Genomic DNA, 11,031 nt, shown 5'->3' with positions numbered 1-11,031 from the left:
GAAGTTAACTCTAGCAGTTTAGGTTTTCTTTATTGTATAGTATAATTAGTGAAATGAATATCTCAATCCCTTTTGCTCAGTATTTTTTTCGTAACACGTGACTCTAAAAATAGGAACTTTTCCATTAAGGCGTAACTAGTCTTTATCAAATACTTGTGAAGAATGATTAAGAGACCGCTATCACTAACTTTAGGGTCTGTTTGATATTGAATAATAATATTGAATGATAAAATAAAATGAATGAAGTAATGAAATGGACAAAGAAATGTAATGTATCATTATCCTTACATTGTCTTGTTCGGGTATCATATAAAATTGAATAAATCATTAATTTGTGTTATTTGGTAGGTAGTATATGACGAAGACATAAAATAAAATTGATGGTGAGTGGTGATAGTGGGTGGTGGCGATGTTTGCGGGTGGTGGTGGGTGGTGGCGGTGTTGGTGGCTGGCGGTGGCGGGTGGTGGCAAGTGATGGCAAGTGGTGGTGGTCGTGATTGTGGGAGACGGGCGGTGATAGTGGTTGGTAGTGACATGTGGCGTGTCGGTGATGGGCGACAAGCGGTGGTGGTCGTTGGTGGCAGTTGCGGACCTTTCGGATAGTGGATTTCGCTATCCAAATTCGAATCCGAAATTTTAAATATCCGAAATTTTGGATATTCGATCAGATAGTGAATCGGAAATCCGAAAATCTATAAAAAAAATTATTATATAAATAATAAACTTACAACATCTAAAGAATCCAAGTTTTCCGATCTAACAAACTAACCTAAAATTGATCAAAATACAAACTAACAAGCAAATAATACACAATCTATTGTTCAAAATAAACAATTTCCTTAAACAAACATATTTAGAATTATAAGGTAACAGAGATGAGGGTTGTGGTGATGAACTGACGAGGGTTGTGGTAACTGGTGACGACTGACGAGGGTTGTGGTGACGATGGGTGAGACGTGGTGAGTGGTGACGACCCATGGTAAGACGACAGGGAGGCAGAGCTGTTGCCTGTTGGTCGCCTGGTCAAGATCTAGCGGAAGAAATAAGAGAGCAGGGATGAGAGGCTAGGAAATGGTGTGGGATTGACATAAGAAAGAATAAGAATTAGGGTTTGAGTCTTAATAGTTTCATATATCAAACTAAACTAAAAATATTAAACTTAGTATATCGGATAGTTCGGATATCCGAACTATCTAAAATATCTCATAAATGATAGCCGGATCCGATTTTTCGGATATCCGTGATTCGGATATTCGAAATTTCGAATATTTCTTATTCGAATTTTCAGAGATTTTGGATTCAGATTTTTCTAAACACCCCTAGTGGTGGTTGGTAGTGGTGCTGATGGCGGCGGCGGTGGTGGTCGGGTGAAAGATATAATGGAATGAAAATAACAAGGGTGGATGAAATGAATTTTTAGTGTTTTATAGGGAACAAGATGAATTAGGTAATAGGTGATTCTATTTCAATAATCAACCTGCCACTTTTTTTTTCATTTCTTCACATTAAGCCATTCTATATGCCTCTTATTTCTGCATATCAAACACTAACTTAGTAATTTAAAGGGCTTTTAAACTATGTTTTATACCCGCCAGGTACCCAACTACTTATCACCTTCACTTGTCATGTGTTAGGTATAACGCCGAGTATCGAACATATCAATTAGTTGTTTAAAATTATACTAGTATGTTCCCTTTGCGCGTTGCGTGAGGAACTTGGTAACGGGTCCAAATTTTTAAATGCGGAGATAGAACACCTCATAATGATTATCACTTCGACACAACTAAAAAAAAGTTTTATCAAAATATCACAAAAAAATTTTTTGATCAGTATCGGTTCGGCTCATTACGGTTTCGACGCGGTACTTGCACTATGTATATAGCTTACAATACAAAAAAAAGATACTCTATTGTAAACACAACTATGTTTTCAACGAAACTTATATACTTTATTGAGAATGCACCTATGTTTTTATGGTGTGACATAGATAAAACAAACATATTGTAACACCATGCTAAAAATTTAAAAAGTTTCGCAAGTTAACCGTTAGAAGAATCAATAACTTAAATATATAAATAATAAAAAAAAATTAGGGTACAAGTTAAAACCATGAATACTTTAAGGGGCTAACTTGTAAAGCAAGCAAAGGTTATCAAAAGAAAATGTTTAGGATCAAATTAAAATAGTTTAGAACTTTAGAGGGCTAATTTGATAGAACTTAAAACTTAAGGGACTTAAATTACAAACGTCTATGACCGTAGCAATTGATTTTACTTTTATATATAACATAACTAGTTTGAGGCCCGTGTATTACACGAGTGGTTCTTGAAAATACAATGTTGAATAGGTAATCAGTATGCAAGAAACAATAAACCCGTTAAACACTATTAATACAGTCGTTGTACAATAGTCTTTAAAACAATTTTAAAGTAAAAGATGATGATTATAAATATCAAATGTTTGAAAAAAAAAATATATATTAAATTAACAAATTTTGAAGCATAAATTTTAAGAATGATAACTATTATTTTTACTATTATAAATTTGTTAAAAAAAGTAAGGTTTAATGTATGAGTGACAAGTGGCAAAACTTGTAGTATTTTATTAGAGAGTATAGATGTTGACATCTTCTTAACATTTTAATTTTTTTTTATTTTTTATTTCTTTATAACTAAAGAAATAAATATATAGAAACTTAACAAATTAGTAAGTTTCTCTATTACATATAAAAAAAGTGTTTTACGTGTGTGGTTTTGTGAACGAGTATGCATCTTTGGGGGAATTAGGTCGGTTTACAAATATGGTTTGGTATATGAGCATGTATCTTTAGGTAATCACGTAAAACTCAAATTGCAACTTGATAAAGGATTTCGAGTCAAGCTGCTCATATATTCCCAAATTTGATCTCGAGTTGAGATTGACTTAATTAGCTCGTGCTCTGCTCACGAACTAATAAACAATGCTAGTCGTAGCTATCCAAGTCATTTCTAGTTGTTTTTCCACATCCTTAAAACAACAAAACTCTTAAATAACGATAATAATAAATAAACGAGTTTTAGTTGAAACTCGGGCTCGATAAGGCTCAAACCGTTTCAAGTTTTTTATCGATGAGTAGTATGTGAGTTGCTCATCTCGTTTGCACATCTACATTATAGTGATGTATAATTGTATATTTTTTTAACTGCTAAAGTTTAGTTTTGAATGTAAAATATAATAGAACTGCATTAAAAGGATAATGCATAATTTTGGCATCTTACAGTTACAAATAGTGATCATATTTGACCGTTATGAGCATACATAGGCTATAGTTTGTATTCACGGTTTTCTCTATTTTCAGGAGGTAGCTACACAGGCTAAAGTAACTAACAAAGTCTTCTTTGACATAAGCATCGGAAACCCTGTGGGAAGCAATGTAGGAAGAATTGTGATTGGGCTCTTTGGTGATGATGTTCCCCAAACTGCTGAAAATTTCCGGGCTCTGTGTACAGGTTGAATATTACAATAGTGTATTTTGGTGATTGGTTTTTGTTAGTTTTGATACACGTATGGAGTGAATTTATGGGTGATCTGGTTTTCATCTGTTTCAGGAGAGAAAGGTTTTGGCTATAAGGGTTCTGCATTTCACCGTGTCATTAAGGATTTCATGATTCAAGGAGGGGACTTTGACAAGGGAAATGTAGGTCTTGTTGATTCTGTCTTATACTTCCTTTCATTCGTTGACGCATATGCTATAGTTTCTGTGCAAAAACTGTGAATAGCTGTTCATTCTAATTACATTAAGCTATATGTTATTTATTGCTCTGTTGTTTTTTTTTCTACCCCAGAAGATTGCAAGGTGTGTGAGTTTAGTATTACTTGGAAGCAGTTATTTATAAAACCTCATAATCCACATCCCAATTTGTTATGATATATAGTTAATAGTGTTCTGATGAGCTTAACTAGTGAGCCTTCACATATTTATTCGACACACTATATTTTCTACGAATTTTTAAGAAAATAATGTGGAACTTGATAACCACATCTGCAGCTTCTGCCCTATGCCCTATTGATATATATGATTATGTTGAGGTTTCATGCCTCAATTATATGGCATAACTTCTATTTGTCTTTCAGTCGTATCGTGTAATTTATCTGCTTTTTTTTTCTTGAATACTATGCAGGGCACTGGTGGCAAGAGCATATATGGCCGGACTTTCAAGGACGAAAACTTCAATCGTAAGTTAGCCATAATTCTACACTAATCATGCTATAATGTTTTCAAATTCAGTTAATTGATAGTATCTCTGAAAGCAAATAAACTAAAACTTATTTGGAGCAGCATAGGGACACCGTTAATTTAATCAAGGATTAACAAGTAACTGCATAAAAAAGTAAGCAACTTTGGTTAGAGTTCTAAGTTTCTAACACTTTTTTGGGCTAGAAAAGGAATTTTTGTTTTTCTGATTTATGATAAACCAAATTTCTAAGAAGATTGATGGAAGATTGATAAACCAAATTTCTAAGTTTCTAAGAAGATTGATGGAAAAATATCGGGAGAAGAAGCGTGACCTGCATATGGTGTTTATTGACTTAGAAAAGGCCTACGACAATGTGCCACGACAAGTGCTTTGGGAGTGCTTGGAGGGTAGAGGAGTACCCAGGAAATACATAGAGATAATTATGAATATGTATACCAGGAGTGCAACAAGTGTCCGTGCGCCAGTGGGTGATACTGATTTCTTCCCTGTAGAGGTAGGTCTTCACCAGGGGTCAGCGCTGAGTCCGTTTCTTTTTGCAGTAGTCTTGGATGAGTTGTCAAAGTCGATTCAGGGGACGCTCCCATGGTGCATGATATTCGCAGACGATATTGTGTTACTTGCTAAGAAAAAACAAGATCTAAACATGAGACTTGAGGAGTGGCGAACAGCCTTAGAGGCAAAAGGTTTAAGGATTAGTCGATCTAAGACGGAGTACCTCCATTGTGCTTTGGAGGGGTAAATGACAATGAGGACACACAGATTACCATTGAAGGGCAGGTGGTTCCGTAGGTAACGAAGTTCAAGTATCTAGGATCTTTTGTTCAGAGTGATGGGGAATTAGACAGCGATGTGACCCATTGAGTTCAGGTAGGATGGGGTAGATGGAAAGCAGCCACAGGTATATTGTGCGACAAGAGTTTCCCAACTAAACTAAAGGGAAAATTTTATAGGGTTGCAGTTAGACCTGCAATGCTATATGGAACAGATTGTTGGGCCATCAAGAAGGCACAAGTGCGGAAGATGGAGGTAGCAGAAATGAGAATGCTACGTTGGATGTGTGGGCACACAAGGTTAGACCAAATAAGAAACGTCGTGTTTCGAGAGAGATTAGGGGTGGCGAACATAGCAGACAAGATAAGAGAGTGGAGATTGAGATGGTTTGGACATGTGAAGAGAAGACAAACGACGAATCTTGTTAGATCCATAGAAAACATTACTATAGAGGGGAGAAGGGGTAAAGGATGACCTAAATTGACTTGGGATGAGAGGATTAAGCATGATTTGATAGACCTAAGCCTCTCCGAGGACATGGTTGAAGATAGGAATTCTTGGAGAAGTAGAATTAAAGTTAAGGATTTTTAGGGAGAAAGGAATACCTTAGGGCTTCTAGTTATCTTATTTTAGTCACACACCATAATAATATTTTCTCTACATAAATAGTATTAACATTATTATTGTTGTTGTCATCGTCATTGTCATCGTCCTCGTCCTCGTCCTCGTCGTCGCTGTTGACTCTGATTTCCTTTGTATTGCTTCATACATATGTACTTTAGAGCTGAGGGTCTCTCTGGAAGCCACCTCTTTATCCATGTGGATAGAGGTACGGTGTGCCTACATCCCACCCTCCCCAGACCCTACTTATAGCTATGCTATTGGTGGGATTTTACTGGGTATGATTGATTGATTGATATATATATGATAAACCAAATTTAAATCTATTTAATGTGAGGTAATCTAACTTGTTGGTACTTTTAATCAAAGTTTTAAGGCATGATGCATTTTCTATGGTGAAAAAATTACTTGAAAGAGAAGTATAGAACTTTGATCAAAGTTACTTTACATATTATAAAAGTTGCTCTTTATTTAAACTAGCTAGAGTTTATGTTGTTCATGTTCTCATATTCTATATTATTCAGTTATTCACACATCTTTATATGTGTTGAAAATTGCAGTAACTCACACTGGGCCTGGAATTGTTAGCATGGCAAATGCTGGACCCAATACTAATGGAAGTCAATTCTTTATATGCACAGTCAAGGTACAGTCTCCTATACTCTGGTGTAGATTATCTGAAGGCATGATTAAGGTTTTACAATTTTGTTATACTTCTATCGACATGTAAATACGTCTTTTTTTAATGTGTGTGATGGGCAGACTCCATGGTTGGACCAAAGGCATGTTGTGTTTGGGCAAGTTCTTGAAGGCATGGATGTAGTTAAGCTGATCGAGTCACAAGTCACTGACAGAGGTGACCGCCCAACAAAGAGAGTCGTGATCAGTGATTGTGGCGAGCTTCCATTGGTCTAGAAAAGCAAGGCAGACGATTGTCTATTTTGTATGAGTTACCGTAGCGTTTTCAGACAGATTATTACCCACACGAAGAAGTGGTTTTACAAATGACAACAGAGTTGTGTCTTTTAGCTTTCTGTTTTCCAAAGTTTTGGCTTGGAAAACACCCTCTAGATGTGGTAACAATACTGTTTCATAAACAAGTTTCGTTGAAATATGAGCGGCCTATTTCAGTTTTCGGGTTGGTTTGCATTATGAGTATGAAATATAACTTGTTGGTTTGAGCTTATGGCAGCTTGTCTCTAATGCATAAACTACACATTGATTTTGAAGTACTACTTGCATTTTTGAAATACACTTAAAACTTGCATACACTTCGAAACCCAATTTCTAGTAGTCCTAGGTAGATGCCTTTTTTAATTATTAACTTGTATGTTTGCCAACGTGTTGCGGGAATTTTGTGTACCTACATACATGTACATTGGATGTCTGAAGTGTCGGATATGGTACCATTTATACAGAGCTTAATTCATAGCAATGCTAAAAGGGGAAGCTCGGGATGGCGATTACACCAGGTTTCTTCTATTTGTAAAGCAAACTGCAAACTAATGTTGGGTAACAGATTGAAAGCATCCCGGTCAAAATGCTAGTTTGTTTCTTTTCTGTTTTGTCACCACTCTTCATAGGTACTTTTAAAGTATGATTACAAGAAATTTATAACTATATATAAAAAAGCTACTTTTTTTACATTTTGGTCATAGCGATACTCGTAAGGAAGGTTGAGCTGTGGATCACATCGGGTTTCTTTTCTTAGACTCCAAAATAATATATAGTTAAGAAAATAAATAAATAATTGGATCCAGAATTGAGAATGCTCACTTCACTACAAATGTTATGAATTATCTGCTTGTCATGAGAAGTAATTTTGATGTAAACTAGATTTTCACCCGTCGCGTTGCGCCGGGGTAGCTGGCATCCCAGCGTTGAAACCCGTCCGTTGGTAAAACCCGAGCGTTATGACGATGAGTCGACACACTTATTGCATTCGTTACGATATAGACATCATTGGTAAATTTGAGGGTTAAAACCCAAAAAGTTAATTCGTCAAAGTAACATATAAAAACATTAACATATAAAAAACAAAATATTTAAGACGACGTTTATTTGGTTGGCAAACCCGGTCGGTGGTAAAACCCAGGCGTTGTCGGTCTCGGACATTGAGGCGATAACTTGACGCGAATTCGGTCAGTTTTGATTTGCATCTTACGATACTGGAACTAAAAAACGAAAATATATAAACCTGAGGTGGACCGACGACCAAAACAGGGGGGGGGGGGGTCAGTAGCATTGTAAGTCATGGGCTTTAAATAAGGCAACGAGTCTGCACGAACTCGGTCGGTTTCTTTCAGATTTGTTATGGTACCAGAACTAAAACAAAAAAAAATATTTGACGTTTGGTCGGTTTTCATTACGTTTATTATGGTAACTAAACTAAAAAAGAAAAAAAAAAATCTACCGACCAAAACGGGCCATTTGCAACACCAAAGTTGTCACTTTTATATAGATCATAAGCATAAGCGCATACAAAATACAAAACTCAACACTCATGAAAAATCCTAATTATATGAAATTAAGAGAAACATAAATAGCTAGCAAGCAAACACCTAATTAGAAAATGAGGAATATGCTTCATGCAATTAAAAAACTAAGAAACAGTAAAGGACATCTTGTTATATAGGTGGCACACAAAAAATAAAATAAAAGAATGAAAAAGAAAAAAAATTGAAATATGTGTCTTTGACGGGAATCGAACGTGAGTAGCTCAAGAAAAAAGAAATAAGTCAACAACAAAACCAATAGCCACCTATCCAGAGCTGATTATTTGTTTACTAAGCACAAATATATAATATATACCAAATATACAGAGCCTGATTATGTGGCGTCAAATTTGTGTTTTACTCTATATAATAATGTTACGAAGCATGTAAATTTTCTACTGTTTTTTTTCACACCTTGGTACTCGATGACTTCCATTGACGTTAATGATACTATAACTTGATTACTTGAAAAATTATGTACATGAAGGATTAGTTAACTTACCAATAGCTGATCTCTTTTGTCATAGCTCGAGATATTGTGTTCCCAAGCTAGGTTACCTAAGATGTTACCTTAACGTATACCAATGAGTGATTGAAAATCAAGAAAAACAAAACCAGTTTTCATTTTAGAAGCAGACCAATAGTAGAAGATTACTACTTCCAGTAGACCAATTTTCATGTTAGAAGTAGACCAATTTTCATTAGCGAACTTCAATATTTATGAACACAAATCGCATAAAAGTTGCAAAGAAAATCAACTTAACGTCTTCTAAACCAAACAACTACTTACCGGTACATAAGAATGCCTCAATATTTGATGATGAAAGTGACTTTTACTTATAACCAAACTCTCAATGCTAAAAGATAATTTTGAGACGAACGATATTGATTGAGATGCTTCATGTGTCACGAGCTATAAGAGCCAGATGTTGGCACCTTCTTTGAATATCATTCTAATATCAGAAAATTCAAGTTGTTTACTACTACACGTTTTCCAATACATTATTAATTGCAACACTCTCAACACTTTTAAAATTAAATTGATGAAAATTAACCAAATGCAACCCATAACATGCAAAATTAACCGATGAGCCTTCCATTTCTATTTTTTGTTTTGTTGAGAGTATAGTAGAGAGTGAAAAAAAAATGTGCTTGAAATGCTTTATGGTTTTATGTAGAGAAAACTATCTAAATAGCCATTTTAAAGAGAGAGAAACACAAAATAGCCCGTGAGATTTCGTTTTCCAAAAATAGCCCTCGAAATCCAACTTTCACGTGACATTGGGATTTTCCCCGTGAGTTTTCGTGGACCAAAAAATCTGCAATGTGTCAAGCATTCTCACCTACCACGCAAGTTTTAATCCAAAATCCGTCTTAAACGTTACTTTTCACATCAAATCTAATCTGATGAAAACCAGCTTTAACGTGATGTTTCAAGCTGTTTTCAAAAAAGTTGATTTTTGTGTTTTGAAATTCATCTCCAAAAATGAATTTCATTTGAATTTCGTTAATTAAAAAAAACAATCATCTTCATCATCTTCTTCATCTTCGTCACCCTCATCATTATTATTCCGGTCACCGTCTCATCACCTCCAAAGATGAACATGCACCTTCATCGTTACGTTTATTACATAGAGAGTAAAGGAGAGAAATGGAGTTGTTGCCCCATTGTTTCCGGCGGCTTTTCGGCTGTCATGGCGGCGACGGACGACGATTGTAACCATAGGCGGGCTTCTCAAAAATCCACTGTTCAACTTTGTAAAGCTTTATTTAGCTGCATGTTCTACTCTTTCTCTGTTGTTTGAGAGATTAGTCAGATTACACGCTATGATGTGTGAGCCTATCTGAACATGTTTGTGATATGATTTCCTAATAGCCCTTGATTCTTGGTTTTACTGATGTATAAGCTAGATCCATGATTTGGGGAAAAAATGTTGGCGGTTGTTATGATAAAGTATGGTAGTGGTGGTGGCAAAAACCAATAAAAATGGGTGTATACACTATGTGAGAGAGAATGGTGACGGGAGTAATAATGATGAAGATGACGAAGATGATTTTTTTAAGGCGAAATTCAAATGAGATGAATTTCAAAAAACACAAAAATCAACTTTTTGAAAACTCACGTTGGAGACGAAAACAACTTCAAACATCACGTTAAAGTTGGTTTTCATCATGTTAGATTTGATGTGAAATTCCACGTTTCAGACGGATTTGAGATGAATACTAGCGTGGTAGGTGGGAATGCTTGACACATGACAGATATTAATTGGTCCACGAAAACTCACGGGGAATATCAAAATGTCACATGGACGTTGGATTTGGTGGGCTATTTTGGGAATGAAATCTCACGGGTTATTTGGTCTTTTCTCTCTCTTCAAAAAGGCTATTTAGGTAATTTTTCTCTTTTATGTATCTATTATTATAATAAACAAAAACCATTGTTATGCCACATGTCATCTAATTGTCCTATTTTTGTGCCAAGTGGCATCATTATTGTTCAACAATGAAAGTCAAAACTATCTAGTTTAAACCAATGTTGTAAAAGTAGGTCTACAAGGCCGAGTACTCTCCGAGTACTCGCTCCAAGGTATGGTGCCGAGAGGAGTTTCTCTAACTCCGCCTAGTTACTAAAAATTGTTCAAAGGTGGTCAACATCAGCCAGAATACATCGAGTCAGTTAACTTAGGCCTATTTTTACTTAAAAATACAACATAATTCATATTTCTATAATATTAAAAAATGAATATCATTTTTTTAATTAATGATTAACATTTTTTAGAATAATTTTGTATTTAAAAATGTATTTCTCTTATTTATATTGATATTCACTTATTTTGTTATAAATATTAGTAAACTTATGATATTTGAAATATATATATATATTACCGAAAAAATTAATTTTCTTT

General features: G+C 35.1%; 1 protein-coding gene across 1 annotated transcript; it reads left to right on the top strand.

Annotated features, from left to right (window-relative positions):
* The first annotated feature begins 474 nt into the window (after positions 1-474).
* Positions 475-6,765, top strand: LOC143559804 (photosynthetic NDH subunit of lumenal location 5, chloroplastic-like). Its single transcript, XM_077048267.1, has 6 exons — positions 475-573; positions 3,302-3,488; positions 3,588-3,676; positions 4,161-4,215; positions 6,191-6,276; positions 6,393-6,765. The coding sequence occupies exons 1-6, from the start codon at positions 475-477 to the stop codon at positions 6,543-6,545; spliced, it is 669 nt and encodes a 222-aa protein (XP_076904382.1). The 3' UTR covers positions 6,546-6,765.
* Positions 6,766-11,031: the final 4,266 nt, after the last annotated feature.

Source organism: Bidens hawaiensis, unplaced genomic scaffold, assembly GCF_021521415.1.
Source record: "Bidens hawaiensis isolate Kalapana, Puna unplaced genomic scaffold, B.hawaiensis_p1.1 tig00020041_1, whole genome shotgun sequence".
NCBI lineage: Eukaryota > Viridiplantae > Streptophyta > Magnoliopsida > Asterales > Asteraceae > Bidens > Bidens hawaiensis.
Note: the sequence above shows the minus strand (reverse complement) of the source record. Positions and strands in the feature narration are given on the sequence as shown.